Source organism: Nannospalax galili, unplaced genomic scaffold, assembly GCF_000622305.1.
Source record: "Nannospalax galili isolate Female #2095 unplaced genomic scaffold, S.galili_v1.0 scaffold305, whole genome shotgun sequence".
NCBI classification, from domain to species: domain Eukaryota; kingdom Metazoa; phylum Chordata; class Mammalia; order Rodentia; family Spalacidae; genus Nannospalax; species Nannospalax galili.
The window spans coordinates 1519806-1544917 of record NW_008356258.1 but is presented as its reverse complement, the minus strand read 5'-3'; the positions used below and the strand labels follow the sequence as shown (position 1 = coordinate 1544917).

The 25112-nt window shown below is 40.5% G+C and overlaps 1 protein-coding gene across 7 annotated transcripts in view; it reads left to right on the top strand.

The window, feature by feature from the left end:
- The window catches only part of Sh3d19 (SH3 domain containing 19), a 197262-nt gene that overhangs the window by 134790 nt on the left and 37360 nt on the right, over positions 1-25112 (top strand). For 4 of the 7 annotated variants that reach the window (XM_029556738.1, XM_029556736.1, XM_017803536.2 and 1 more), the window contains exons 4-9: positions 4656-4695; positions 6364-6406; positions 9118-9256; positions 9385-9547; positions 10411-11397; positions 22606-22713. In XM_029556738.1, the coding sequence (XP_029412598.1) occupies positions 4680-4695; positions 6364-6406; positions 9118-9256; positions 9385-9547; positions 10411-11397; positions 22606-22713 (1456 nt within the window). In that variant the 5' untranslated portion in view covers positions 4656-4679. The remainder of the gene's footprint in view (positions 1-4655; positions 4696-6363; positions 6407-9117; positions 9257-9384; positions 9548-10410; positions 11398-22605; positions 22714-25112) is intronic. The other 3 variants (XM_029556739.1, XM_008854253.3, XM_029556737.1) reach the window with 2 other exon arrangements.

The window sequence follows — 25112 nt, the reverse complement described above, 5'->3', positions numbered from 1 at the left end:
TTAATTTCCCTGTAATAATTTTAAATGATGGTTTAGATTCCCATCAAGATATTGTATATGATGAATCTATAAAGGACCCAACAAGTATAACTTCTCCTAAGAGGTAATAAAACATTTCAGACAAACGGCTAGGTTTTTACCTGTCATTTGTTGATAGATCAGAATTATACTTTTCCCTCATAGAATCAAGCAACTCAAAAAACAAAACCTGGAGCTGGGTATAGTGGCACATGCCTATAATCCCAGCCCTTGGGAGGTAAAAACAGGAGGACCAGGAGGACCAGGAATTCAAGGTCACCCTTAGCTATGTAGCAAGTTTGAAGCCAACATGGGCTACATGAAACCCTGTCTCCAGAAACCCCCCTCCCGAAAAAAAAAAAAAAAAAAAAAAAACTAATTGAACCTAGAACTGTAGTATCTATGATCAAGATAGAATTTTATGTAACAGTTTTATAAAGATATCTGCTGAGATTAAAAAATTAAACCCTGTCCTTTTTGGTTCATTTGCTTACAATATTTTTTTGTTTGATTGGGGGGGGTGTTCATTTTTTTTTCTTTTTTTTTCAGTCTTTTTGAGACACGGTCTCCCTGTAGCCCCAGCTGGCCTGGAACTTGCTGTGTAGACCAGGCTGGACTTGAACTCAACAGAAATCCTCCTGCATCTGTCTCCCTAGTCCTGGGATTAAACGGATGTACCACCACACCCAGCTTCTCCTTAAAATATTTTTAAAGCTATACAAATGCCTATAAAGACAAACTCCTACTTCTGTATGTAAAAATGGAAATGCTGCAAGTGGGACCCCCCCCAAACTACACATTTATATTTTGTCTTTACCTCTTGGCTAGAGTAATTTGTATGGGGCTGGAGAGATGGTTCAGCAATTAAGAGCACTGGCTGTTCTTGCAGAGAACCCGAGTTCAATTCCCAGCACACACATGGCAGCTAACAACCATCCTTATCTCCAGTTCCAGGGGATCTGCCTCCACAGGCATTTCATGACACGAATGCACTTACATATATGTAGGCAATACACTCATACATATAAAATAAAAATTATAATAAATATTTTTTAAAAAGAAATGTAATTTGTAATGTTTTGTATGAAATTAAGACATCCACAGGTCATGAAGAACATGGAGTTGAATCATTCCAGTGAAAAGTTTATGATGGAAATCTATAAAAAGATGCCGTCTTAGAGCTGGGGATATGGCTCAGCAGTTAAGAGCACTTGCTGCTCTTTCAGACGTCTGGAGTTCAGTTCCCAGAGCCCCACCAGACTGCCCACAAGTACCAGTAACTCCATCTTCAAGGGATCTGACAACCCTCCTCTGGCCTCTGAGGGCACACATGCACACAGACAAACACACACACACACACACACACACACACACACACGTAAAACAAAATCTGCCATCTTTCTCCATTCTGCTTCTTTCTTTGTTTTGTTTTGGTGGGGATGAAGGGACGAATTATAAAGATGTAGAAATGTTACAGGGTATATTGAAGGAAATTCAAATATTAAAATGGAAAAGTTCATGATAGATTTTTATCTTGGAACTCTTGGTGGTATTGAAACATAAAGGGCAGGAAGAGAATTTAAATAGGAAGTCAGGGCCCAGAATTTAGGCAAGAAGTTCTTGGCTAGAGGTACAATTTAGGTAGTCAAGGTTATAGTAGCTAAACATTTAAGAGAAAATGTACAAGAAGAGAGATGGTGACAAGGGACAGAGTGTTGTGATGTCTGAGATCAAGCTGTGCACTTTAAGGGATAATAATGCAAAAGATGTGTGGTCATCTCACTTAAAGCCCAGCCTGTGGAGGTGGGGAAGGGGAAGGAGAAAGAAGGTACTGGCCGCCCTTCCCCTCCCCTCCCCTCCCCTTCCCTTGGATGGCAGGATTTGGTTAGGAGTCCTATTTTGTACCTGACTTCCCAAAAGTTCTCCAGGGTGGATTTTGCTTCAGACTGGGTAAGGAAGAGAAGGCAGCTGGGGAGAAATGGGTAAAACAAGCCAAAAAAAAATGGAGTAGTAGAAAAACCAGAAAGCAGTTGTCAGTGAGAGACCAAAGGAGATTTTGGAAGGATGGATAGGTTGCAGTACAGCCGCAAAGCCAAGCCAGAGTGGCTGAGGATAGGTCACTGTGTGCCGTGCTTGGGAGTGCAGTGGAGACTTCTGAGATAGTGGTTACGGTAAAGTACTTGAACAATGAACAGAATGTGTGGAGTTGGGACAGCTGGGTAAGCTGTGAAATTTTAGGAAATTGGGGGATAACAAAAGAGTTGTTTGAGAATCAGTAGAATGATTCACGGGTTGCTGAGAATGAAGAAACTTGAAAATGTTTGTACACGATGAGGAAGCAATTACTGTGGAAATGACAGGGGCATGAAAGAGGAGGACGGTGGTCACGCAGCCCTGCAGAGGGGAGGAGGAGGAGACAAAGCAAAGGGAAACCTTGGCCGCTAGATTGTTTCCTAACTGTCCCAGTCATCTTTAATTCCTACGTGTCGAGTCACATTGTAAAAACTACAGAAGTATCTGTTTGTATTTGTTCTGATGTTCGACAAAAGGGCCAAACAGATCCAATATGCCTGTTGGAGTAAGCACAAAATGAGGAATAATTATGTCAATCCCTTTTCTCGACACACTTGGGAAGAGGGAATTTCAATTGAGGAATTTACTCTAAGGGACTGGCCTGTGGGCCCGTATATGAGACATTTTCCTGATTGTTGAGTGATATGGGAGGGCTCAGCCCACTGTGTGCCACACCTGGGCAAGTGGTCCTAGGTTGTGTAAGAAAGCAGGCTGAGCCCAGATCAGAGAAGCAAGCCAGGAAGCAGTGCTCCTCCATAGTCTGTGCTTCAGTTCCTGCCTCCAGGTTGCTGCTCTGAGTTCTTCCCTGACTCTGTGATCAACTCTGACCTGAGAGATATAAGGTGAAATAAGCCCTTTTCTCCCTAAGTTGCTTTTGGCCAGTGTTTCATCACAGCAGTAGAACTTTAGCTAAGATACTCCCCCATCCTCCTTTTGCCTATTCTTTAAGAAAAGGCTGTAAATAATGTTGTCTTAGCTAGCCATTTACAATGTGTGCTTTACTAACCCAGATTCAGTCATCTAACCCTGCAATGACTGAAGAGGAGAGGAGAGGAGAGGGGAGGGGAGGGGGAGGGAGAGGGAGGGGGGAGAGGAGAGAGGAGAGAGCCTTTAAGAAAAGGCTGTAAATAATGTTATAAACAGCTAGAGGAACACTGAGTCCAAGGAGGAGAAATGACTTCACAAGGTGAGCTGGCGTATGGCCCTCAGCTTCTGGACTTGAAAGCCTCTGTTTCCACTCTGTGGATACACTTGTTATATATGTCAAATGCATCTACTCACACCCTTCCCACAAATGTGGTCACAGCTTTATTATTATTATTATTATTATTATTATTATTATTATTATTATTATTGTGACTTTCACCAATAAGGTGGTTCTATGACATGCCCCTCATTGCCATGTGACCTTGGGCTGTTTCACTTAACCTCTGCATCTATCTCCTTATGGTTTGAGGACAGTCACTAGAGGTCTGTCCAAGCTTTTGATACTGCTGGAAATTAGAAGATTCCATATCGATGGTAACATTACAAATCTACATCTTAATTCTTTATATACAACCTGTTTTGTGCTTAGAATTTAACCATTTAAAGTAAGAATGTTTCAAAATAATTCTGTATAATGATAGGATATACGTAGCTGATACTGCCTTGATTCTGTGGCATCAACCCAAAATTTCACAGCAGGGAAGTGAAGTTTGGCATACTTGTCTGTGCGTATATGGACATCAGTGATAAATTCCATTCTTCTGGCATCAGCCACATTAGATCTGTCTAATCTGGGAAAACAAAAGTGACATCTATGAGTAGATAGTTTAGAAATTAGCAAGAAGACTGTGAGACGCCATGAAACCTGGTGTTTCAACAGTGGGAGAAAATGATGGTTGTTTTGTAAGGAAAAAAGGGATGTGATGTTATTGAAGAGGAGTAAACAGGGACAATCAGAGGAAGAGGGAAACAGCACATGTCAGAGGCTGTAGAGGAAATGCCATAGGCAGCTAAGACGCCTCTCCTCCCTCCCCAGCACTCAACTGTCAGAGGCTGGAGGTGGGGGGAGTTCTAACTCACAACCTCTGGTATAAAATAGTAGAATCAAATTAAAAGCCACTCATTTAAAAGAATGTAAATTGACTATTAAATTAACTTTTAAGTGCTATGCATCTTCAAAATTGATCCCTATTGAAGTAGCAAATTGAGTTTGCCAAATGGTTTTTAGATTTTTTTTTTTCACTGTAGATAAAACTACAGGCAGAATTTTGGACTGTGGTTAAGTGTGAATGATCTAGTCTGTAAAGACAAATCTTTGCACCAACTTATTTCTTTAGCCTCTGAAACTATGATTCATCAACTCTTCTTTTCCATTTACATGTGCAGAAAATTTTAACATTTTTACCCTCAAGGGAATCGTTAGAATATACTCTTTGAAAGTAGAGATAATCTCTATTACATGAAAAATTGACATGGCAAGACAGTCTTGTTTCTGAATTCCTTATAGAGCATTGGCAACTGGTTCACTCTTTTCTTCTCCCCTTCCTCTTCTGTAACCCCTTCTTTTTCTCCCTTAGCACTCATGAATAGTACACAGCAAAATGCCCCGTGGAAGAGGTATGTTTACGCAGTAAGGTGAAGACCTGTAAAAGTGCTGTGTCTGATTCCAGCTTTAGTGACGATGGTGGTGATGTGATTTTAACACACGCGGGTGAGCTTCTGACTCAATGAAACTGCTTACCAATCAGACGCAATATACCGAGCTCTAACCTCTTCTATGGAATAAACAAACGGACCTCAGTGTGGTTTGGCTCTGATATAAACACAGTCAGTAGAACCAGTTGATGCTGTGAGCATCATCTTGTAACTCAAGATCCATGCATGGATTTGAGTTTCATACTTGCGGTTCGCTTTGCCAGCCCAGTACAAGTTCAGCTGTCCCAGCTCTAATCCTAGTCTAAATTTCACTCCCACCTCACCTGTATCTCCCTTAGCTCTGGCAGCCTTGGGCCAGAAAAAAAGTAGAAAATAATAGGAAGATGGAAAAAAAAAAGATGCATACTTTCATTTTGTTCAAATCAGAAACATTGGAAGAAGGAGAATGTGGAGACAGGGTGAAAGCAACTGGTTCAAATAGTTTATATCTCGGAGCTGGAGAGATGGCTCTCAGCAGTTAAGAGCATATACTGCTCTTGCAGAGGACACAGGTTCAGTATCTAGTACCCACATCAGGTGGCCCACCATCTGTAACTCCAAGGGTACCTATACTCATGTGCACATGCCCTCCTACATACATATAATTCAAAAATAAAAGTAAATATTAAAAAATAGTTTGTATCTCAAGCAGATTCTCCTCATGCATAAATTTTTATAGTAGAATATTTGAAGCTTTCCCTACAAAGGGATCTTTAGAATGCACTTCTTGAAAATAGATATTCTGTTATATAATATATAATAGAGATTCTGTTATATATAAACTGACCTCCATATGTGACATTTTCCATATTGTCTGACTGAACTGGTTTGCTTTATATATTTAAGCATGGAGTTTTTTTCTTTTTTAGACAGGGTCTCATATAGCCCTGCCTAGCCTAGAACTCACTGTGTAGACCCAGGCTGACCTTGAACCCACAGAGATCCTCCTGCCTCTGCCTCCTGAATGCTGGGATTGAAGGCATGTGCCACCATGCCCAACAGCCATGAATTTTTTTAGCTTGAGACTTGAGGAAAAAGTAAATACTTTACACATAATGTGTGTTATAAACATGACTGTGTGTGATTTGAGAACCTTTTATATTTGTCATTTCTTAATTAATAAAACCATCTAATGCTTGTAAAGGTCAGAAAAGTTAGAAAATAGATGAAAAATGTATCAGTTCTACATCCTCTACAAGAAAATTTTGAGCTATTGTAATAGACAGCCATGTTGATCAAATATTTAGAATGCTCTTCTACCCATTGTTATTTCATGTCATCATCTCAAGACCATGAGATTTCTATCTACATCTCTTCTCTCTTGTTTCTTCACATTGTGATTTTCAGAACCACGGAAAATGCTTTAGACAATATTTGAAATCTATATTTTCTCCTGCTATTCAAATATATAATTCTAATTAACTGCTATCACAGATTATTTTGATTTATTTTTCTACTTAGAGGATTAAAATTTATACATTCTATTTATGTCCTGTATGTTAGTTTATTTCCAATTGTGTATTCTATAAAAATTTAAGTCTTTATTGGATGTACTGATATTGTGCTATACTAGTTTATTTTCTTTCATAGCCTCCCGGACCTGTATTCAAAGTGAACTTCATCGGGATCGGAGGTATGGTTATATTTATGATGGAAGGCATATATTCTTATGACAAATCGAAATGTATTATCAGCTGGAAAATGAAATAGTTCACCTTCATAAGCAGTGTTACTCAGTTCTGCCTCATCAGTATACCTCTGAATTAATCCGTAAGTTTCAAAGATGAAGATTTTGCTTTAGAGAAGTGGCACAGTCCTTAAAAGATTCTTTTGACTTTATTTGCTGAATTCAATTTTGAAATGTTTATTAAACAGCTATTATATGTAAAACAGTATTATAATTATTTCAAAGAAATGCTTTGTAGCTCACAAGTACTTAGTAAATGTTGCCTAGGTGTATGAACAGAAGGTAAGGTAGAAAATTAGTTAGAAGGATAAAAAAGGAAGAGAGGCAGATGGGCTAGACAGATGCCTGGATGGATAAATGGTAGAGAGCTGGTTAGAAAGAGGGAAGGAGAACAGAGACTAGAGAGCAGATGGACAGATAGAAGAGAGGACTAATGGACAGATGGATGGATGTAGAATGGATGGAAGGATGGACAGGTAGGTAATGGATGGATAAAGTTTCATATGTCATCAACCCTGGTTTTGACTTTCATACAATATAGTACAGAATAATAAAGAACCAAGGATTTGGAGGGGGGTGAGATAGAGTCTCACTCTGTAGCCCAGGCTGGCCTGGAACTCAACATGTAGCCCTAGCAAGCCTTAAACTTTCAGCAATCCTCCTGAGTGCTGGGATTATAGGTGAGAGCTACTCACTCCCAACAGATCAACTTTAGATGAAACAGAATCAAGTTCAAATCCTGGCTTCAGAATTTTCCTACCATATGACTTTGAATGGGGTACTTAACCTCTTTAGCGTCTATGGATCCCATTATTAAAATGATATTGGGGCTGGAGACATGACTCAGAGGTTAAGGGCACCAGCTGCTCCTGCAGAGAACCCAGGTTCAGTTTCCAGCACCCACATGGTGGCTAAAAACTATCCATAACTCCAGTTCTGGGAAATCCAACACCCTCTTCTGACCTCCATGGGCATTGCATGACATGGGTGCACTTTCATACATACATGCAGTATACTCATATACATAAAATAAAAATAATAAACAAAATATTAAAAAATAAAATGGTGCTGATCACAGTTAATTCACAAAGTTATCATAAGGATCAATGTATATTTCTAGTGCTTAACATGTATTAACAGGTAACACATTTAGTTAGAAAGGCTATCAGCAGAGGTTTCAGGGAATGCAGTTCAAATTTAATCAGTGATTTAAAAAAAACAAATTTAATCAATGATAAGGTTATCCTGCCTCACACACTGGCATGAGACTGTGTACATATGCACAACTTTGATAAAGCATTTTTTTTATTCTTTTCATAGAGTGATAGAGAGAGGCAAGACAGGTATCATTGTCCCTACTTACAAGAAACAAGTTCACAGAAGTTGACTGACTTTCTCAGAGTCATATAGTTGGTATTCACTAGGAAATTAGGTTGAAAATAAAATTTAAACTTAAAAACGTAGAATCAGGGCTGGTGTGCTCAATAGCTTTAGTGTCAACTTGACACACCTGGGTTGAGGGAGCCTCAATTGGGGAATTTCCTTCATGGCCTGTGGCCATGTCTATGGGGCACCTTCTTGATTGTTGAGTGATGTGGGAGGACCCAGCCCACTGTGGGTGGTGCCACCCCTGGGCAGGGGGGCCTGTGTTACATAAAGTAGGCTGAGCATGGGCCAGGGGAGCAAGCCAGTAAGCAGCATTCCTCCATGGCCTGTGCTCCAGCTCCTGCCTCCAGGTTCCTGCCCTGAGTTCCTACCTTGGGCTCCTGGATGAACTGTGACCTGGGATATGTAAGCTAAATAAACCCTTTCCTCCCCAAGTTGGTATTGGTCAAAGTGTTTTGTCATAGCAATGGAGAGACAAACTAGGACAGATGGAGAGATGGCTCAGCGGTTAAGAGCACTGACTGCCTTGCAGAGGACCTAAGTTCGAGTCCCAGCACCCACATGGCGGCCATGAACCATCCTTAACTCCAGTTCCAGGGGAATCTGATGCCTTCTTCTGACCTCGCGGCATTGCACACGACAGGGATACACTCACATACATGCAGGCAATACACTAATACACATAAAATAAAAATAATAATTTTTTTAAAATGTAGAATCATAGTAAGAGAAAAAAAAAGATTTGCCTAACTCGCTACAACCCAACTATTACAGGCAAATAATCAGATCATGTACAAAACTGACCAGACATAGGTACATAGATGCCTACCAAAATCTAAAGATAACTTCAAGTTAGGACAAGAGTGAGCACAAGGAAACTTTTCACATAGTAACTCTCATTTCAGTATATGCTTTACGATAACAGAAAAACAACTCCACTGATCAGTGTGTTTTCCTACCATGCATTTGTGCTATACACTAGCTATGGAATAGAGATTGAAGAGTCTTAATTAGCCCCATCCTGTCAACTAAGGCAGGAGGAAATGCACTCCGCCTACTTATCTAAGCTTTTGAGATTCATGGAAGATGATAGTCATTTGCCTGCCTGGGTATACAATGAGACCACCCAGACCAGAAAGGCCATTTCTGAGTCCCCGGTAATTCTTACTACTTTTTTGGAAGATGGTTTTTCCTATGAGTCTCTCAACAGAGGTGGGTAGACAGCGATAATTTACTTTGCCTGAGAACCTCACTGTGGCTTCATCTTCCAGGCGCCCAGAGATCACTATTGTGGCAGCAGAGCCACTGAGGCCAGCCTCGTGGTTTCCAGGAGCCCCACCACCAGGACTGGGGTTTCCCCCGACCCCTGCAGCAGGGCCTTGGAGGCCAAATGATTTGGTTCCTGCTGAGGTAAATAAATACCATGGTACCTCTTTGCATTTTCTTCTTAAAATTAAATTCAAAGGTTTCACAGTGAGACTTTTAACGCCGTGGTCATTGCCCATAGATTTCTGAAGTTTTCATTCTTTATTTTCTAGCTCCCACCCTCCTATGAACAAGTCATAAAGGAAATCAACCAAGTTCAGGTCAATACTACAAATAATAATAATGCTGCTGCCATTCCAAGGAGCACTATTACTTCTGCAACTCAGACTGACTTTCCAGAAGAAATAGACAGCAATCTGCCTCAAAGTAATGCAAGTAATCCATCTTCTCTAATTCTGATCTAGTTCTAGGGCAGTAATCAGTAGGCCTCCAGCCTTTGAAATAATTTGCAGTTCGTGCATAATTCATTGAGCTCTGCTTCCTGGGCTTCGTGATCATTGTGTGCTTTCTTAATTTGGGTATGCAGTGATTATTATAATAGATCATTCTTGAGAACTGCGACCCCAATCTCTTGTTCATATCACAAAAGCTTCATCTGTTTAACTCACAGTATGCATTACCATGGGTCCTCTTTATTCCCACTGAGAAGGATTTTATATTTAGCAAGTTAAACTTGATAGGATGCTAAGGGTAATTGTTCCGTTAGACTTTTTCAGAGTAGGTTGCTTTGGAAAAATAAAGCCCTGGGGTTGGAGAGATGCTTAGTGGTTAAGAGTACTTGCTGCTCTTATAGAGGACTGGAATTCATTTCCCAGCACCCACACTGGCTCACAACTGCCTGTAACTTCAGGTCCAGGGGATCTGATGCCCTCCTCTGACCTCTGAAGGCACACAAACACATACACACACACACTTTTTAAAAGAAGAAAGTAAATCATTAAAGTTGGAGTTTTGACAACCAGATAGAAGTGGTTCATGTGATATCTAGTGAGAATTGGGAATTTCAGGGTGCTTTAAAATATCATATAATGAAGATCTCTTATATAAACAAATGCAAGCTAATGATAAACATTACCCCAGTGATTTTGTAATTACTTTTTTCTAACTTATAACTAAGAAAACCAAAATCTGTTGATAACCCACATGTCTATTTTAAAAATCTGTGTACCTTCTATAAGTTTTTCTTTTCTTCAAATTATAAACACTGTAACTTCTTTCTGTTCCTTCCCTCTTGTCAGCACTGCAGGCTCCTCTCAAACCTCTTCAGCCTTCCCCAGCAGCCTCAGTTGGTGACCTCCCAGCAAGCGTGGCACCTTTAATAGTCTTTGATATTTCTGAAGAACAGAATTGTCCCGAAAACCCCAGTGCTGTAAGATGTCCAGTGCCAAGACCAAGATCAAAAAGCAACCTCAGACCAGTAGCTAGAGATAATAACAATAAAGAGAAAAGTCACCAGAAAATCAGCCCAGTGAGCCCCAGAGAGAACTGGCCTCCCCAGTCTCTGTTGGACAGCAGCTGCGACTTAGATAGTCAGGCAGTGATGAACATTATGAACACAGAACAAAGCCAAAATACTATTGTTTCGAGAATCAAAGCATTTGAGGGTCAGACAAATACAGAGGTTTCGGGACCCAAGAAACCAGAGATTATTCCTCGCACGCTTCCTCCGAAGCCTGCTGTTTCCTCAGGGAAACCCTTGGTGGCTCCCAAGCCAGCTGCTAACAGAACTTCTGGAGAATGGGACTCTTGGACTGAAAACAGACTCAAAGCGACTTCCAGAGAAGGGCTCACCCCATACTCCATACCGCAAGAAGCTGGAAGCATCCCAGCAACCAAACCTGAATTGCCAAAGAAACCAACTCCTGGCCTTACACAAAGTGTGAATCATGAGATTTCCAGGGGCGGGCCAGTGGCCGAGAGCCCTGATGTAGGGAAGAAAGTCCCGACTCCTGCTCCCCGGCCCTTGCTGCCGAAGAAACCAGCCTTGGATACCCCATCTCACCCTTCAGCTCCGCGGAAACTAGTTCCAGTTCCTCCCCGACTCTCTGTAGCATCCCAAGCCAAAGCATTCAGATCAATGGGAGACGGGCCTCCAGCCAACCCCCCTGTTCCAGCTCTGCAGAGCAAGCCCCCGTGGGACATCGACCTCATCAGCTTTGATGATGATGTTTTGCCCGCCTCAGGAAGTTCAGCCGAAGAACCCATTGGTTCCAACACGGTTCTAGGTGAGTAAAACTAAAGTGGAGGGAACCTAAACTCAGCGGTGGGGTTTTAAATGGCACTTAGTGTCCAGCACATGAGTGGTATAGAGGTGTGTGTGTGTGTGTGTGTGTGTGTGTGTGTGTGTGTGTGTGTGTGTGTGTTTCAGAGATGAGATTAACAGAAATTCAGAGATGTGGAGTCCAGATGGAGACAAGAGAGAAAAGGGACTCTGGAATACATCAATTACTGTTACATGGGCCAGAAGTAAGCAGGCAGAGGCTGGGGACCAATTTGTAGGATCCAGGGACATGGCATTAGGAGGATAAGATGGAAGCTTTTCACTCACATAGTTATGTGGTGCCTCCAGAGGGGCCCCAACTGAGGGGGGCTGGGGCTGGGGGTGGGGGTGGGTAGGGTGGAATCCTACAAGAACAATTCAAAGAGCCAAACCCCAGCCACATATTGCAAGAATTCCCCCCCACCCCAACATCTTCCCCTGGGAATGCAAATTTTTGTAAATAAAACTCAATAGTTCTAAATTTGCTGCCAAGATCAGGACAATTAAATTTCCCAAGAGACAGAGTATGTTTTGTTTTTTTTTTTGCTTTTTTTCCTCACACTGTTCAGATGGCAAAGCTTATCTGTGATGGTAAAGCTTATCTCTGATTTGTAAACTAAATTGATCAACTTATTATTGATAAAATGCCTACTATTATTTACTTATAGAAGAGGAATTTGTGAGTATATAAATATTTTCCAGTTTTTTAACTGTTACCTTAAATATTTAGCATGCCTCAGAATGGAATAGAATATATGACTTCAAAACCAAATTCTGGCCAGGCATGATGGCTAGATAAAACCATAGCACTCCGGAGGCTGAGTCAGGAAGATCACAAATTCAAGGACAACCTGACCTATGTAGTGAGACTGTCCCAAACAAACAAACAAACAAAAAATCCTGCACAGGGCTAGAGACATGGCTCAGCAGTTAAGCACACTGGCTACCCTTGCAGCTGGGTTGCAATTGACTTGGGTTCAGTTCACAGCATCTATATGTGGCTAACAACTGTCCGAAATTCCAGTTCCAGTGGAATCTGATGCCCTCTTCTGGCTTCTGTGGGCATTGCATGCAGGTGGTACACATATACTGGCAGACAAAACACTCATATACAAATATAAATATTTTTTTAATCTGTATAGCACAGTGTGGGATACATGATAGCAGACATTTATTAAATATCATTCACACAAAATTTGTAACTGGCTATGGCATATAAACCAAAAAGACATACCTCTTGTCCATAAAGGGTGGAAGAAAGAATTTAGGCTGTACTGAGCTGCTGCCAGTGGTCCTAACACTGTGATAACTATCCAGACATTGTTTGTATTTAATGTGTACAACTCAGACATTTGATCTAATACAGAAACCCTCTATGAGAGATCATTGGCTTCACTTTACTGATGAAGAAAATAAACTGAGAGATTATCAGTAAATGTTTACTTCACGTAATAAAACTGTTTTCCAGTTGGGCATGTTGGTGCACACCTTTAGTCCCCACACTCTGGAGGCAGAGGCAGGTAGATCTCTGTGAGTTCAAGGCCAGCCTGGTCTACATAGTGAGTTCCAGGCCAGCTAGGGCCACAGGGAGACCCCGTCTCAAAGACCAAAAAAAAAAAATGTTTTCCAAGGCAAAAATCAAATTTAAACTCTGTGTGTGCGCGTGCGTGCATGCGTGCGTGCGTGTGTGTGTGTGTGTGTGTGTGTGTGTGTGTGTGTATGTGTGTGTGTGTACACACTTCCACTTTATCTGATGCTTGGGGTCAAATCCACGGCTTCATGCATGCTAGGTAAACATAACCTAACTGATCTACATCCCCAGCCCCCAAACCCAGTCTTTTTATTTTAAGTTGGTTTATTTTTCATGACCTCATATTTGCTACCCAACATTTTCATGACTTTTTAAACAAAGCAAAACTAGAGGCATTGCAATTGTTGCCAATATCATTTTCTTATCTAAACCTTTTTGGTGATACAAACTTCAGAGAAGGGCCTGGATAGCAAGCTGGTGAGGGGGGTGGGCACAATGCAAACAAGAGAACATTACGTTTTTTAGAACCTGGTAGGGACAATGAGAATGGCAACTTGGTAAAATGCTGAGAATTTATTGTCTCATAAGCTGGTAATTACGGATACCTTCAAAATGGAAGCTCAACAACAGACATCCAGTGTGACCTCAGTCTTGTGCTGTAGACTCAGCCTTCTCTGCTTCTTCATTTCTGACCCTTCATTCCACAACATTTCATTATTAGGGCTGTCTTTTAGCCAAAAGTATAATTTGTGTGCCTCACCTGACTTTAACCATTGGTCTTGTCTATGAAGTCATACTGAATTAAATGTTTTCTCTTTTTGAAAGCCTATTCCTTGTCCTGTGCTTTGCAACTCACTTGATGACACCCACACATAAACAGCCTTCCCTAGAGAAACCAAGAGACCACCCTTGAATCTTCTCGCCATGTCACACAGTGACTAGCTATTTGGATCTGGAGTTGACCAGGGTCTTCCTTAGTTGCTATGTGACCTTCAGAGATTTTCCTAACCAGGCAGTGCCTCTGTTTCCAGTAATAAAACCCCTCATGAAGAATATTGCCAGGGCTAATGTGATTATGTGAGGAAGCCCTGTCACTATTTCAGATAGTATGTAATGATTGCTTCTCCATTTTCACATCCAGTTAGTTACAAGCACCTGCCGGTTTCACCTTGTGACCAGTTCTTGAATCTGCCTCTCACTTCCATCTCCTTATCCTGTCCCACTTTCAGCCTTAGTGCTCAGATAGCTGCAGCCTCCTCAAACCCCCAGCATCTTCTGAACTATGGCCTCCCAAGGGACTTTTCTAGAGTGTACACTGGCCTTGTGACTTCCCTCATTGCTACCCTCCAAAAGCATTTATGATCATCTTGGCTACTGATCTGGGACTTTGTGATGTCGTCATGGTGTTTTGGTGGCATTACTGCTATAAATAAAGGTTTACGGTCTTTGTGAAACCTTGCCTGGTTGGTCCAGGCAGCAACCAGAAACTGGGAGAGGAACATAGAAGAAAACCAGAAGTATGTCTTTCCTTCTCTTTGTTTTCTCTCGTAATGAAAACATAATAAAAGTGTTCATAAAATGAAGTTGCCATATTAATCTCAGGAAATAGAGATCAGAAAATACTGACACTATGAAAACATTGTAAAGATTAGAAAAATTATTAAAGGAAAACTCATAAAACAGGCAATTTAATATTGGATTCATTTCTGAGGTAGAATGCCTTGCAGGTTAATGTGATAAAACTGAGAAGTATTAGCAATTTCACTTCACACTCTTACAAATCATGCCCAGTTGTCAAAAAGAAAAAGCAGGATGCTGCCACTGTCAGTCCCACACAGACCCGAGTAATAGTGCAGCATCCAGTCTCTGCCATTAAACAGAACTCCGGAGAAGGAATGACAGAAAGGCAAGCCAGTGATAGTGAAACTAATTATGATGACAAGCATATGATTACAGGCAGGGAATGGGCAGAAAATGACTTTATCATCTGTGTTGTTATCAGCCTCGTAATGAAGACAGTGTGGATGTAGGTGTAAAGGGGCTGCTTGTTTGGGAACAAATATAGACTATTGGTGTTGGTATAGGAGGCCAGAAGGAGGACAGAGTGAATGCTGCAAATAAAAATACATAAAGATGCCACTGATGTTTCTAGATCTGGACACCAGATGCCTCTTGTGATGCACAAGTATCTATAATAAATTATGACTGTGTGGGACTGGAGAGATGGCTCATCTGTGGGCATTGCATGCATGGGTGCACATACATGCAAGGAAAATATGAGTATACATAAAATAAAAATAGATTTAAAGGGTCTGGAGAGATGGCTCAGCAGTTAAGAGCACTGGCTGCTCTTGCAGACGACCCAGGTTTGATTCCCAGCACACACATGGCAGTTAACAACCATCCTAACTCCAGTTCCACGGACTCAGACACCCTCTTCTGTCTTCTGCAGGCACTGCACAACACAGGTGCACTCACATACATGCAGGCATCACACTCATACACATAAATATGAAAATTTTAGAACCCAAGTGCAGGAGACTAGGGGTATATAGCTCAGTTGGTAGAGTGCTTGCCTAGCATGCATGAAGCCCTGCATTTGATCCACAGCACTGCATAAGCCAGATGTGGTGGTGCATGCCTATAATCCCAGTACCCAGGGACTGGAAACAGGAGGATCAGAAGCTAAAGGTAACCTCAGATACATAGTGAGTTTGAGGTGTCTTGAATACATGAGACCTCATCTCAAAAAAAAAAAAATACAAAGCAGGAGCTGGGGAGATGGCTCAGTAGTTAGGAGCACTGGCTGCTCTTTCAGAGGACTCGAGTTCCATTCCCAGCATCCACATGGCAGCTAACAACCACCTGTAACTGCAGTTCCAGGCTATCTGATGCCCTCTTACAGACTCCGTAGGCATTGCACATATGTGGTACTCATATACATGCAGGCAAAATACTCATAAAATAAATTAAGAATTTTTTTTAATTAAAGACAAAACAATCAAGGAGAATAGTATTCCTGATATTTTAGCTACTGTTTGTGTTTTTAAAAAGTCTTATGTAGTGTGTTTGGAAGGACTATGAGAAGTTGGTAACAGAAGATGGGAGTCCTGGCTTTCATTTTGTGTGAAGAACCCATTTAATTTGCAGCCCATTTGTGCTATCTTTAACAAAATAGTTTATTTTGTTTGTTTGTTTATATATTTATTTGCATTAGCATATCATCACTGTGTAGCCCAGGTTGGCATCAAACTTACCATCCTCCTGTCTTGTTCTCACAAATGTCAGGATCACAGTATTTCCACCATGCCCATCCCAGACACTGTTAATTTTTAATTATGTTTATTTATCATGTGTGAGTTGCATGTATGTACATGCCCCCAGACTCCTAAAATCAGTTTTTAAAAATATTTTATTATTTTTATGGTATGTGCATGAGTGTATCACCTGCAAATATATAAGTATATCTGTGTTGTGCAGTGCCTGTGGTGGTCAGAAAAGGGCATCAAATCCCCTAGAACTAGAGTTATGGATGGTTGTTAGCCACCATGTGGATTCTGGGAACTGAATCCAGGTACTCTGTAAAAGCAGCCAGTGCTTTTAACCACTGAGCCATCTCTTCAGCCCCGAGGTTTTATTTTTATAATTTCTTCATTATTGTTTGTTAATATTATCACCTTGAGAAAGAGATGAGTTTTATTGTTCTGATTAGAAGTTCCATCTATTGATTCCTTATATCTAATATACCCATCTTTTAAAACTAAAGATAAATAAAAGAACATCTACTTTGAAAAAGGGCTGTTTCTGGCATTTAAAAATATTTTGCCATCAATTTTTTTTCCTGTAATGAAATGAAAAATGAAAGTATTTTGGAGTTTATTCAGTTTTCCCTTTGGGTATTCAAGTTGTTTTCTGGGTTTGGTTTTGTCTCGTCACTTTTTCAAAAACAAATTTCCTATAATAAATACTCTCATAAACATTCTTAGTGCTTTTATTTCTGCAGTAAATTTCTAAAAATAAGAGCACAGGGCTAAAGGTTACAAGCTTTAAACATTTGAACAGATAACAATGATCTGGCTCCCTTCCTGGCAGTGCCTGCAGTTCCCAACACAAAGGACAGTCCCCTCCTTGCTTTGTACATGGCCCGCTTATTTCTGTTGGAAAAAAACACCCCACCCATGAAAAGCCAAAAAGTAAGGCTTAAAACTGTGGTGTGGCTCCCTTGTAGAGCCCTTGGCCTGACATGCACAAGGGCCTGGGTTCCACCCTCATCAAGATGAAAGCCACACCTCTGGCCCCTCCTTCCTTCTCCTTGATTGACATGGTGTTGTTTGTCCTCTCTGTTTGTGGTCTGTCACATGGATCTCAACCCAGAATAACACGTAGATGTCCTTGAACCACCCCTACTAGCCCAGAATCATGGGCCTCTTTGCTGCATCATATGCACAGAGATGCTTGCTCCACCAAGACATGGACAGCCGAATTAATTACACATAACTTGAGACAATTATTTAAGAGCAGCTAATTGTATTAAAAATAAAAGATCAATGTGGGCATGGTGACCCACGCCATTAATCCCAGCACTCTGGAGGCAGAGGCATGGAGATCTCTGAGAGATGGAAGCCAGCCTGGTCTACATAGCAAGTTCCAAACCAGCTGGGACTACAAGACCCAATCTCAAAATTAAAAAAATAGGGTCTGGAGAGCTGACTCAGCAGTTAAGAGCACTGGCTGCTCTTGCAGAGGACCAGGGTTTGATTCTCAGCACCTAGATGGTGGCTAACAACCATCTGTAACTCCAGTTCCAGGGATCTTGAGACCCTTTCTACCTCACAGGTATTATATGAACATGGGTGCACTTACATGTAGGCAAAACACTCATAAATAAATTTTTAAGAATTTTAAAACAAGAAACAACAACAAAAAGGACAAAGATGGGCTGGAGAGATAGCTCAGTGATTAAGAGCATTTGCCGCTCTTACAGAAAACCGGGGTTCAATTTCCCAATATTCCCATGGTGACTCACAAATACTTGCATGTAACTTCAGTTCCAAGGAATCTAATATCCTCTTCTGGGCTCCCTGGGCCTGTTCTCTCTCTCTCTGTCTCTCTCTCTCTCTCTCTCTCTCTCTCTCTCTCACACACACACACACACACAAAAAAAACCCACATACACATGCAGGCAAAACACATAAAATTTAAATTTAAATTAAAAAAAAAAAAAGACCAAATTAGAGAGGAGTCTGTAGCTAGGACAGTGTGAATGCTTTGTATATAGTGGTAAGTAAGGGTCTGGAAGGATGTGGTTAAGAGCACTGGCTGCTCTTGCAGAGGACCCAGGTTCGATTCCCAGCACCCATATGGCAGCTAACAACAGTTCCAGGAGAATCTGTTCCCCTCTTCTGGTCTCTTGGGGCATTGCATGACATGGTTGCACATATACATGCAGGCAATACACTCATACACATAAAAATATTTTTTAAAGTAATCAAACAATTTTTAAATAAGGGCTTTGTTTTAGAAAAATATAGGTTATAGCAGGAAATCGTATGATTACAGAGGTCTTTTTTTGTGTGTTTTTGTTTTTTGAACTAGGATCTCATATATCCCAGGCTTGTCTCAAACTCTGTATAGCCAAGGCTATATAGATCTCTATATAGATCCTTCTCCCTACACCCACCAAGTGCTGGGATTAGCAACAGGTGCCACCATGGCTGGCTCTATGTAGTCTTATATTCATAATTTGAGTCATTTGTATTTAAGTTTAATGATATTCTTTTGATAACCTTGCCTCACTTGTAAGCTGATGCATTTTCATAGAGGGGTCATTTAATTTGTTTTTCTTAGTAGCCTAATAATCATGTTAGCTGTCATACTATCTGGGGACCTTCCCTAGGTGATAATTAAGAAACTTAAAAAGGGATGTACTTTACTATTATTGCCCCACCAAGTATGTTATTGACACAAGATAAACATGAACAAATAATGAGCAAGTGGCAGGGATGGGGTGTTTATCTGAAATGGATGGCTGGAAAGCTGTTGCTGAAAGAGAATCTTATCCTTAGCTCAGCTCTTCATGTGCCCTGCACAGAGCTGCTGAGCATAAGTTGCTTATAGAGCTAGAGCTTGTGACAGGCATGTGACTGCTGTTTATCAGCAGAGCCTAGAGTGCACTGGCTTATAGCTGGACATACTAAATGTTTTCTACTTGTGACCCCTTTTTTGCTTAAGAAATTTTTACATGACCCTAGGGGTATAAGTATATAAAACAGACATAAAAATAAAATATTTATTGATAATAAATCCTTTAAGGCCAGTGGGTGATGCAGCAGGTAAAAGCATTTGCCACACAAGCCTGACAACTTGCATTCAACCCCAGGATCCACATAGTAGGAGAAAACCATCTCCCAAAAGTTGTCTCCTTACTTCCACATGTGTACCATAGTACACACCTGCATAGAGAGAGAGAGAGAGAGAGAGAGAGAGAGAGAGAGAGGAGAGATACACACTAATAATGAATAAAAATATATAAAAAGTAAATAGAAAAAGAAGGTATACATATAATTTACTATTTATTCAAGATTAAATCAGATTAGCACATTATTGAGATGGATGTGCTTGTTTATTTTTACATAAAGATTTCAAAGTTGCTAGGCACAGTGACTTAGTCCTGTAATCCCAGCACTTGAGAGATGAGGAGTTTAAGATCATCCTCAGCTACGTGGTGAGTTTGAGCCTCCAGCCTAGGCTACAAGAGACCTTGTTCAGAGGGAGAGAGAGAGGGGGAAGGGAGAGGGATTGAGTGTTTCATACTGCAGGATATAAAAGGTCTTCATTTTTAGAGTTGATCAATATTTTGATTTTATGATCTTTAATGTTGAAAATGCTTTCTCTCATAAATATGTGGTACCAAATGGCAGAAGTATATTTAGGGCCACTTCAGAAGTTGTTGGAAATTCTCTGCCCCAATTCCAAGCCAAAGTCATTTAATGGTATTTTATGAAACTCAAACAGCAGTTTTGTTTTTTTTTAAATCTAGCATTCTAATATAATACAATCCAGGGCTAGAGAGATGGCTCAGCAATCAAGAACACTGACTATTCTTGCAGAAGACCCAGGTTTGAATCCCAGCACCTACATGGCAGCTAACAACTGTCTGTAACTCCAGTTCCAGGGGATCTGACAGCCTCTTCTGACCTCCACTTGCATGACACGGGTGCACTTACCTACATGCAGGCATAACACTCATACATATAAAATAAAAATAATAAGTAAAATATTCTAATACAATACAATCCAAAGATAAACTAATTTGATACATGCTGAGAAATATTGGTAGGAAATTATTAAAAGTTTTTGCTTTCTATGATTAAACCATTATGTTTCTATAAGAGTAGGAACTTTGTATGTATGGTGAAAACAGCCATTCATGACCTACAGCAGTGTCACATCTGAGCTGATGTGACAGTGTTCCTTCAGGCAGTGTTCCTTGGTGTTGTGTGGCAGAAGGGTATGCGTAGTGCCCGTGTATTGCATGTATATTCAGAACAAAGGCTGCAGCAAAAGCACCCAGTATAACCCGTGTGAGCACTGCTATAAACACCTCAGATCCATTAGACATTTTATTTTGAATGAAGTTTTGTTGTCTGTTCAAAAACCATTTACTATTGCCAGGTTGTTTGTGACCCCCACATTTAGTTACATGACTCCTTATGGGATCACAACCCACAATTTAAAAAATTGAGATTTGGAGCTGGAGAGATGGCTCAGAAGTTAAAGAGTACTGACTGGTCTTGCAGAGAACCCAAATTCAGTTCCCAGCATTCACATGGTGGCCAACAACCATGCATAACCCACACTCCAGGGGAATCTGATGCCCTCTTCTGGCCTCTGCTGGCATGGCATGATACAGGTGCACGTACATTCATGCAGGCAATACACTCATACACATAAACTAAAAATAAAAAATTTGTTTTAAGAAATTGGGTTTTGGGGCTGGAGGGATGGCTTAGTGGTTAAGAGCACTGACTGCTCTTGCAACGGACCAGTTCAATTCCCAGCACCTACATGGCAGCTACAAACTGTCCATAACTCCAGTTCCAGGGGAATCCAATGCCCTCTTCTGACCTCTGTGGCATTGCACGACATGGGTGCACTCACATACATACAGGAAATACACTCATACACATAAAATAAAATAATAAATTAATTTTAAAAAAGAATTTGGGGTTTATAGGGACAGGCAACAGCCACTGAACAAGTAGAGTTGTAGTATATTACCCTCAGTCTGTCTCCTGTGGAATGGAAGAAGAGATGGCCTTATACCTGCCTGTACTGTAGTGTTATCTATTATAGAACATTTTATTTATTTTTATAATTCATTTTTAGATTTCCAATCTTTCTTTTTAAAAACACTTATGTATGTATACATGACTGTGTATATGTGTGCACACATGCGTGCGGAAGCCAGAGGCCAACACTGAGTGTCTTCCTACATTGCACTCTCCATCTTACTTTTCAACAGGCTCTCTCATTGAAACTGAATCTCACCTATTTTGCTAGATTGACTGGCCAGAAAGCCCCAGAGACCCTCTTCCCCAGTGCTGGGATTACAGGCTTAACATAAACCATCATATGTACATGTACACACAGATATTTATAATCATTTTTCCAAACCACTGAAAGAACATTTATATTAAAATCTATTTCTTTCAGTTAAAAAAAATGGGTTTATGGGGATGGAGAGATGGCTCAGCAATAAGAGCACTAACTGCTCTTGCAGAGGACCTGGTTTCAATTCCCAGCACCCACAAGGCAGCTAACAACCATCCATAACAATAGTTCCAGGGGATCTGATGCCCTCCTCTGACCTCCGTGGGCCTTACACAACATGGGTGCACTTGCATACATGCAAGCAATGCACTCATACACACAAAATAAAAATAATAAATATTTTTAAATGGGTTTATAATTATACTTTTATTTAAAATGCTTTCCATAGGCATGCACATTCCACTTACATCAGTGAAGACAGAGAAACCCTGAGTTTACATCTTTGCCCCAAAATTAAATATTGAAGGGAGATGGGTGTCTTATTTCTGGAACAAAACCCTCTTTACTTTCATGTTATTGAAGTATAGTCTCACTAAACTAAATCCGGGACTGCTGGGCCCTGTCTCAGTGCCAAATCGGGTCAGGGGAGAATGAGGACACTGGCAAGTGCTGTGGACAGGTATTCCAGCCCCATACAGGGGTAGCTGAGAGGAAGAGTCCTTCCTGGGGGACCTGGGAGGCCTTACAGTTTGGAAAAATTGTCTGCTTATTTCAGAGGCCCCTCATTTTCAGGCAGACACTTAAGAAATGATTACATTCCCCTGAAAGCCAGCTTCTACATAATTCAGGATTGTCCTGGATCACTCTCATCAAAGAGGAAGAAAAGCCATATGAATTATTTACAGAGTACTAAATTATTTCCTTTATGAGCTCCAACTTTGTTTTTGTCTCTGCAAACTGAGATTTTTGTTTATCCATGAATGGTTTTCCCTGGGGCATGAAAAATATGACTCTTAAATTATGAATGAGGCTTTTTTGTTTGAATCCGTGTTAACTAAAACATGCAAAATAAACTATGTTTTTCATTAGATCCCTTTCAGCTCCCCACAAAAACAGAAACAACAAAAGAAAGAGCTGTTCAACTATCAACCACCAGGAAGCCTACTGTAATTCGAATTCCAGCCAAACCAGGAAAATGTAAGCATTTCTCTGCCTTCTTTATTTGCTCCTCCCAGAGCCTGGGAGAAATTCAAATTAACTTATCAATGACTGCTTTTGAAATTATGTGTAACCTTCCATTTACTATTCAGAGTCATGGACATTCCAAAGCAAGTTGTTTTCTCACAATTCTTTGTAGAATTAGCACAGTAAATTTGGATTTCATTTTTCTTTAAGGTTGATTTAGATAAAGAGAATAGGAGACTGAATCTCAGAACAATCATAGTCTACCCCATCAGTGCCTCTAGTAAAGATTGGTGGGAAAGCAACTGAAACTAATGGCAAATAAAGTTGTATATGTCTATCAGGAGAGTATTCTTCCAGTCAACACAGTCTAAATAAGGCTATGTGCAAAGGACTGTACCCAGAAGCTTTAAAAACATACAGTAATACTTCTGTTTTATGATGACTCAATTACTAAATAAAAATTCTTTTAAAATTTGGTCTGGGCATGGTGACAACACTCAGGAGTCATAGATAGGTGGATCTCTTGTGAGCTTGAAACCAGTCTGGTCCATATAGAGTCCCAGGTGAGCCAGGGCTGCACAGTGAGACCCTATCTCAAGAGGGAAAAAAAAAAAAAAAAAAAAAAAGTGTATCATGGGGACTGGAGAGGAGGTGGCTCAGTGGTTAAGAGGACCTTGCTGCTCTTGCAGAAAACCTGAGTTTAGGTCCCAGCACCCACATGATGGCTTACAGTCAACCATCTGTCACTTCAGTTCCAGGGAATCCAACACCCTCTTCTGTCCTCTGTAGGCACCAGGCATGCATGTGATACACATATATACCTACAGCAGAATACTCCTACACATAAAAATAAATCTTAAAAGTAAAGTTAGTATAGCATTTCATTTGATGTACTACTTGATATTTGTTTAACGATAGAGTAAATAAGCTTTAATGGTACTTCACAAAGAAATCTGATATTTAGGGCTAGGGATGTAGCTCAGTTAGTAGAGTGCTTATCTCACACTCAGGAAGCCCTGGGTTCAGTTCACTTCTGCATAAAACCAGAAGTGTAATGCATGCCTGTAATCCTAGCACTCAGAAGGTGGAGGCAGGAGGATCAAGGGTTCAAGATCATCCTTGGCTCATAGAAATCTGCTCATCTGAGTTTGAGGCCAGCCTGAACTGAGACCCTGTCTCAAAACAAGAAGGAAAGAAAATCTGTGGATTCTGGAGCAGTTCCTGGCCGTGCTAGAAATCCTCAGCTCTCCGTAGCCTCTGGTTTATATCTGCAGTGCTTTCTTTGCCTTTCTTTGCTGCTGACTCCATTCCTCCTAACAGCAGAACAAGTGCCCCAAGTCTTCCGCTGTAGTACCCCAAGATTGTACAGAACCGTCTACTTGACTTTTAGGTGACTGGTTTTGCTATAGAACACTACCTCGAAGGCTCATATTGGTTTTGCCTCTTTTTAAAAAAAATTTTTTATTTAATAACCATATGATTAGAGGAAGTGTTTCATTGCAGCATTAACATATTCAATAACAATTTCCAGAGCAAAGATGCATCTCTTTGTAAATTTTTAGGTTGACAGTTGAATAATACAGCTATACAATATTGAATTCAGTATCTTGGAATAAACCTGACCAAAGACATTAAAGAGCTCTACAATGAAAATTTTAAATCTTTAAAGAAAGATTAAAGAAAGAGATTGAGGAAGACATCAGAAGATGGAAGGACCTCCCATGCTCATGGATTGGAAGAATTAATGTTGTTAAAATGACCATCCTACCAAAAGCCATTTATAGATTCAATGCAATGCCAACCAAAATCTCCATGACATTCTTCACAGAGTTGGAAAAAACCATCCTAAGATTCACATAGAAGCACAAAAGACCTCGGATAGCCAAAGCAACCCTGAGCACTAAGAGCAATGCTGGGGGGATTACTATACCGGACTTTAAATTGTATTACAGAGGTTTTAGCCTCTTGATGGTTTTGTTATTAACTGATAGCTCTCAGCCAAGTCACAAGAAGATTGAATTGAGTTGCTGGGAGGAATGAGGAGATAAAAATCAGGGCTCTCAAATTCTGGCAGGGTCTTGCTTCTTTGGAGGTCATATTGTAGTGTTCTACTAAGGAAAGAGTGGCATACTCTCTTTTGACAGTGAAATATAGCCCAGAAATGAGTAAAGGGCATTGTTTGCCTGTGTACTCTTACCATGTTATATTTGTGTTCTGGATTTGACAGTCTTAGTAGAACAACAATAATATTACCAGAAGTTCATGTGTGCAGTTAGTCAGCAATATGACTTTCTGTTTTTTAGATGCTGGGGTGGAATCTGGTGTCTCTCTCACAGTTACCACTAAGCTATCCTTGACCCATAATACAACTTTTATACTTAAATCTACTCTCTTGTGTCAGTGTTCCCAAG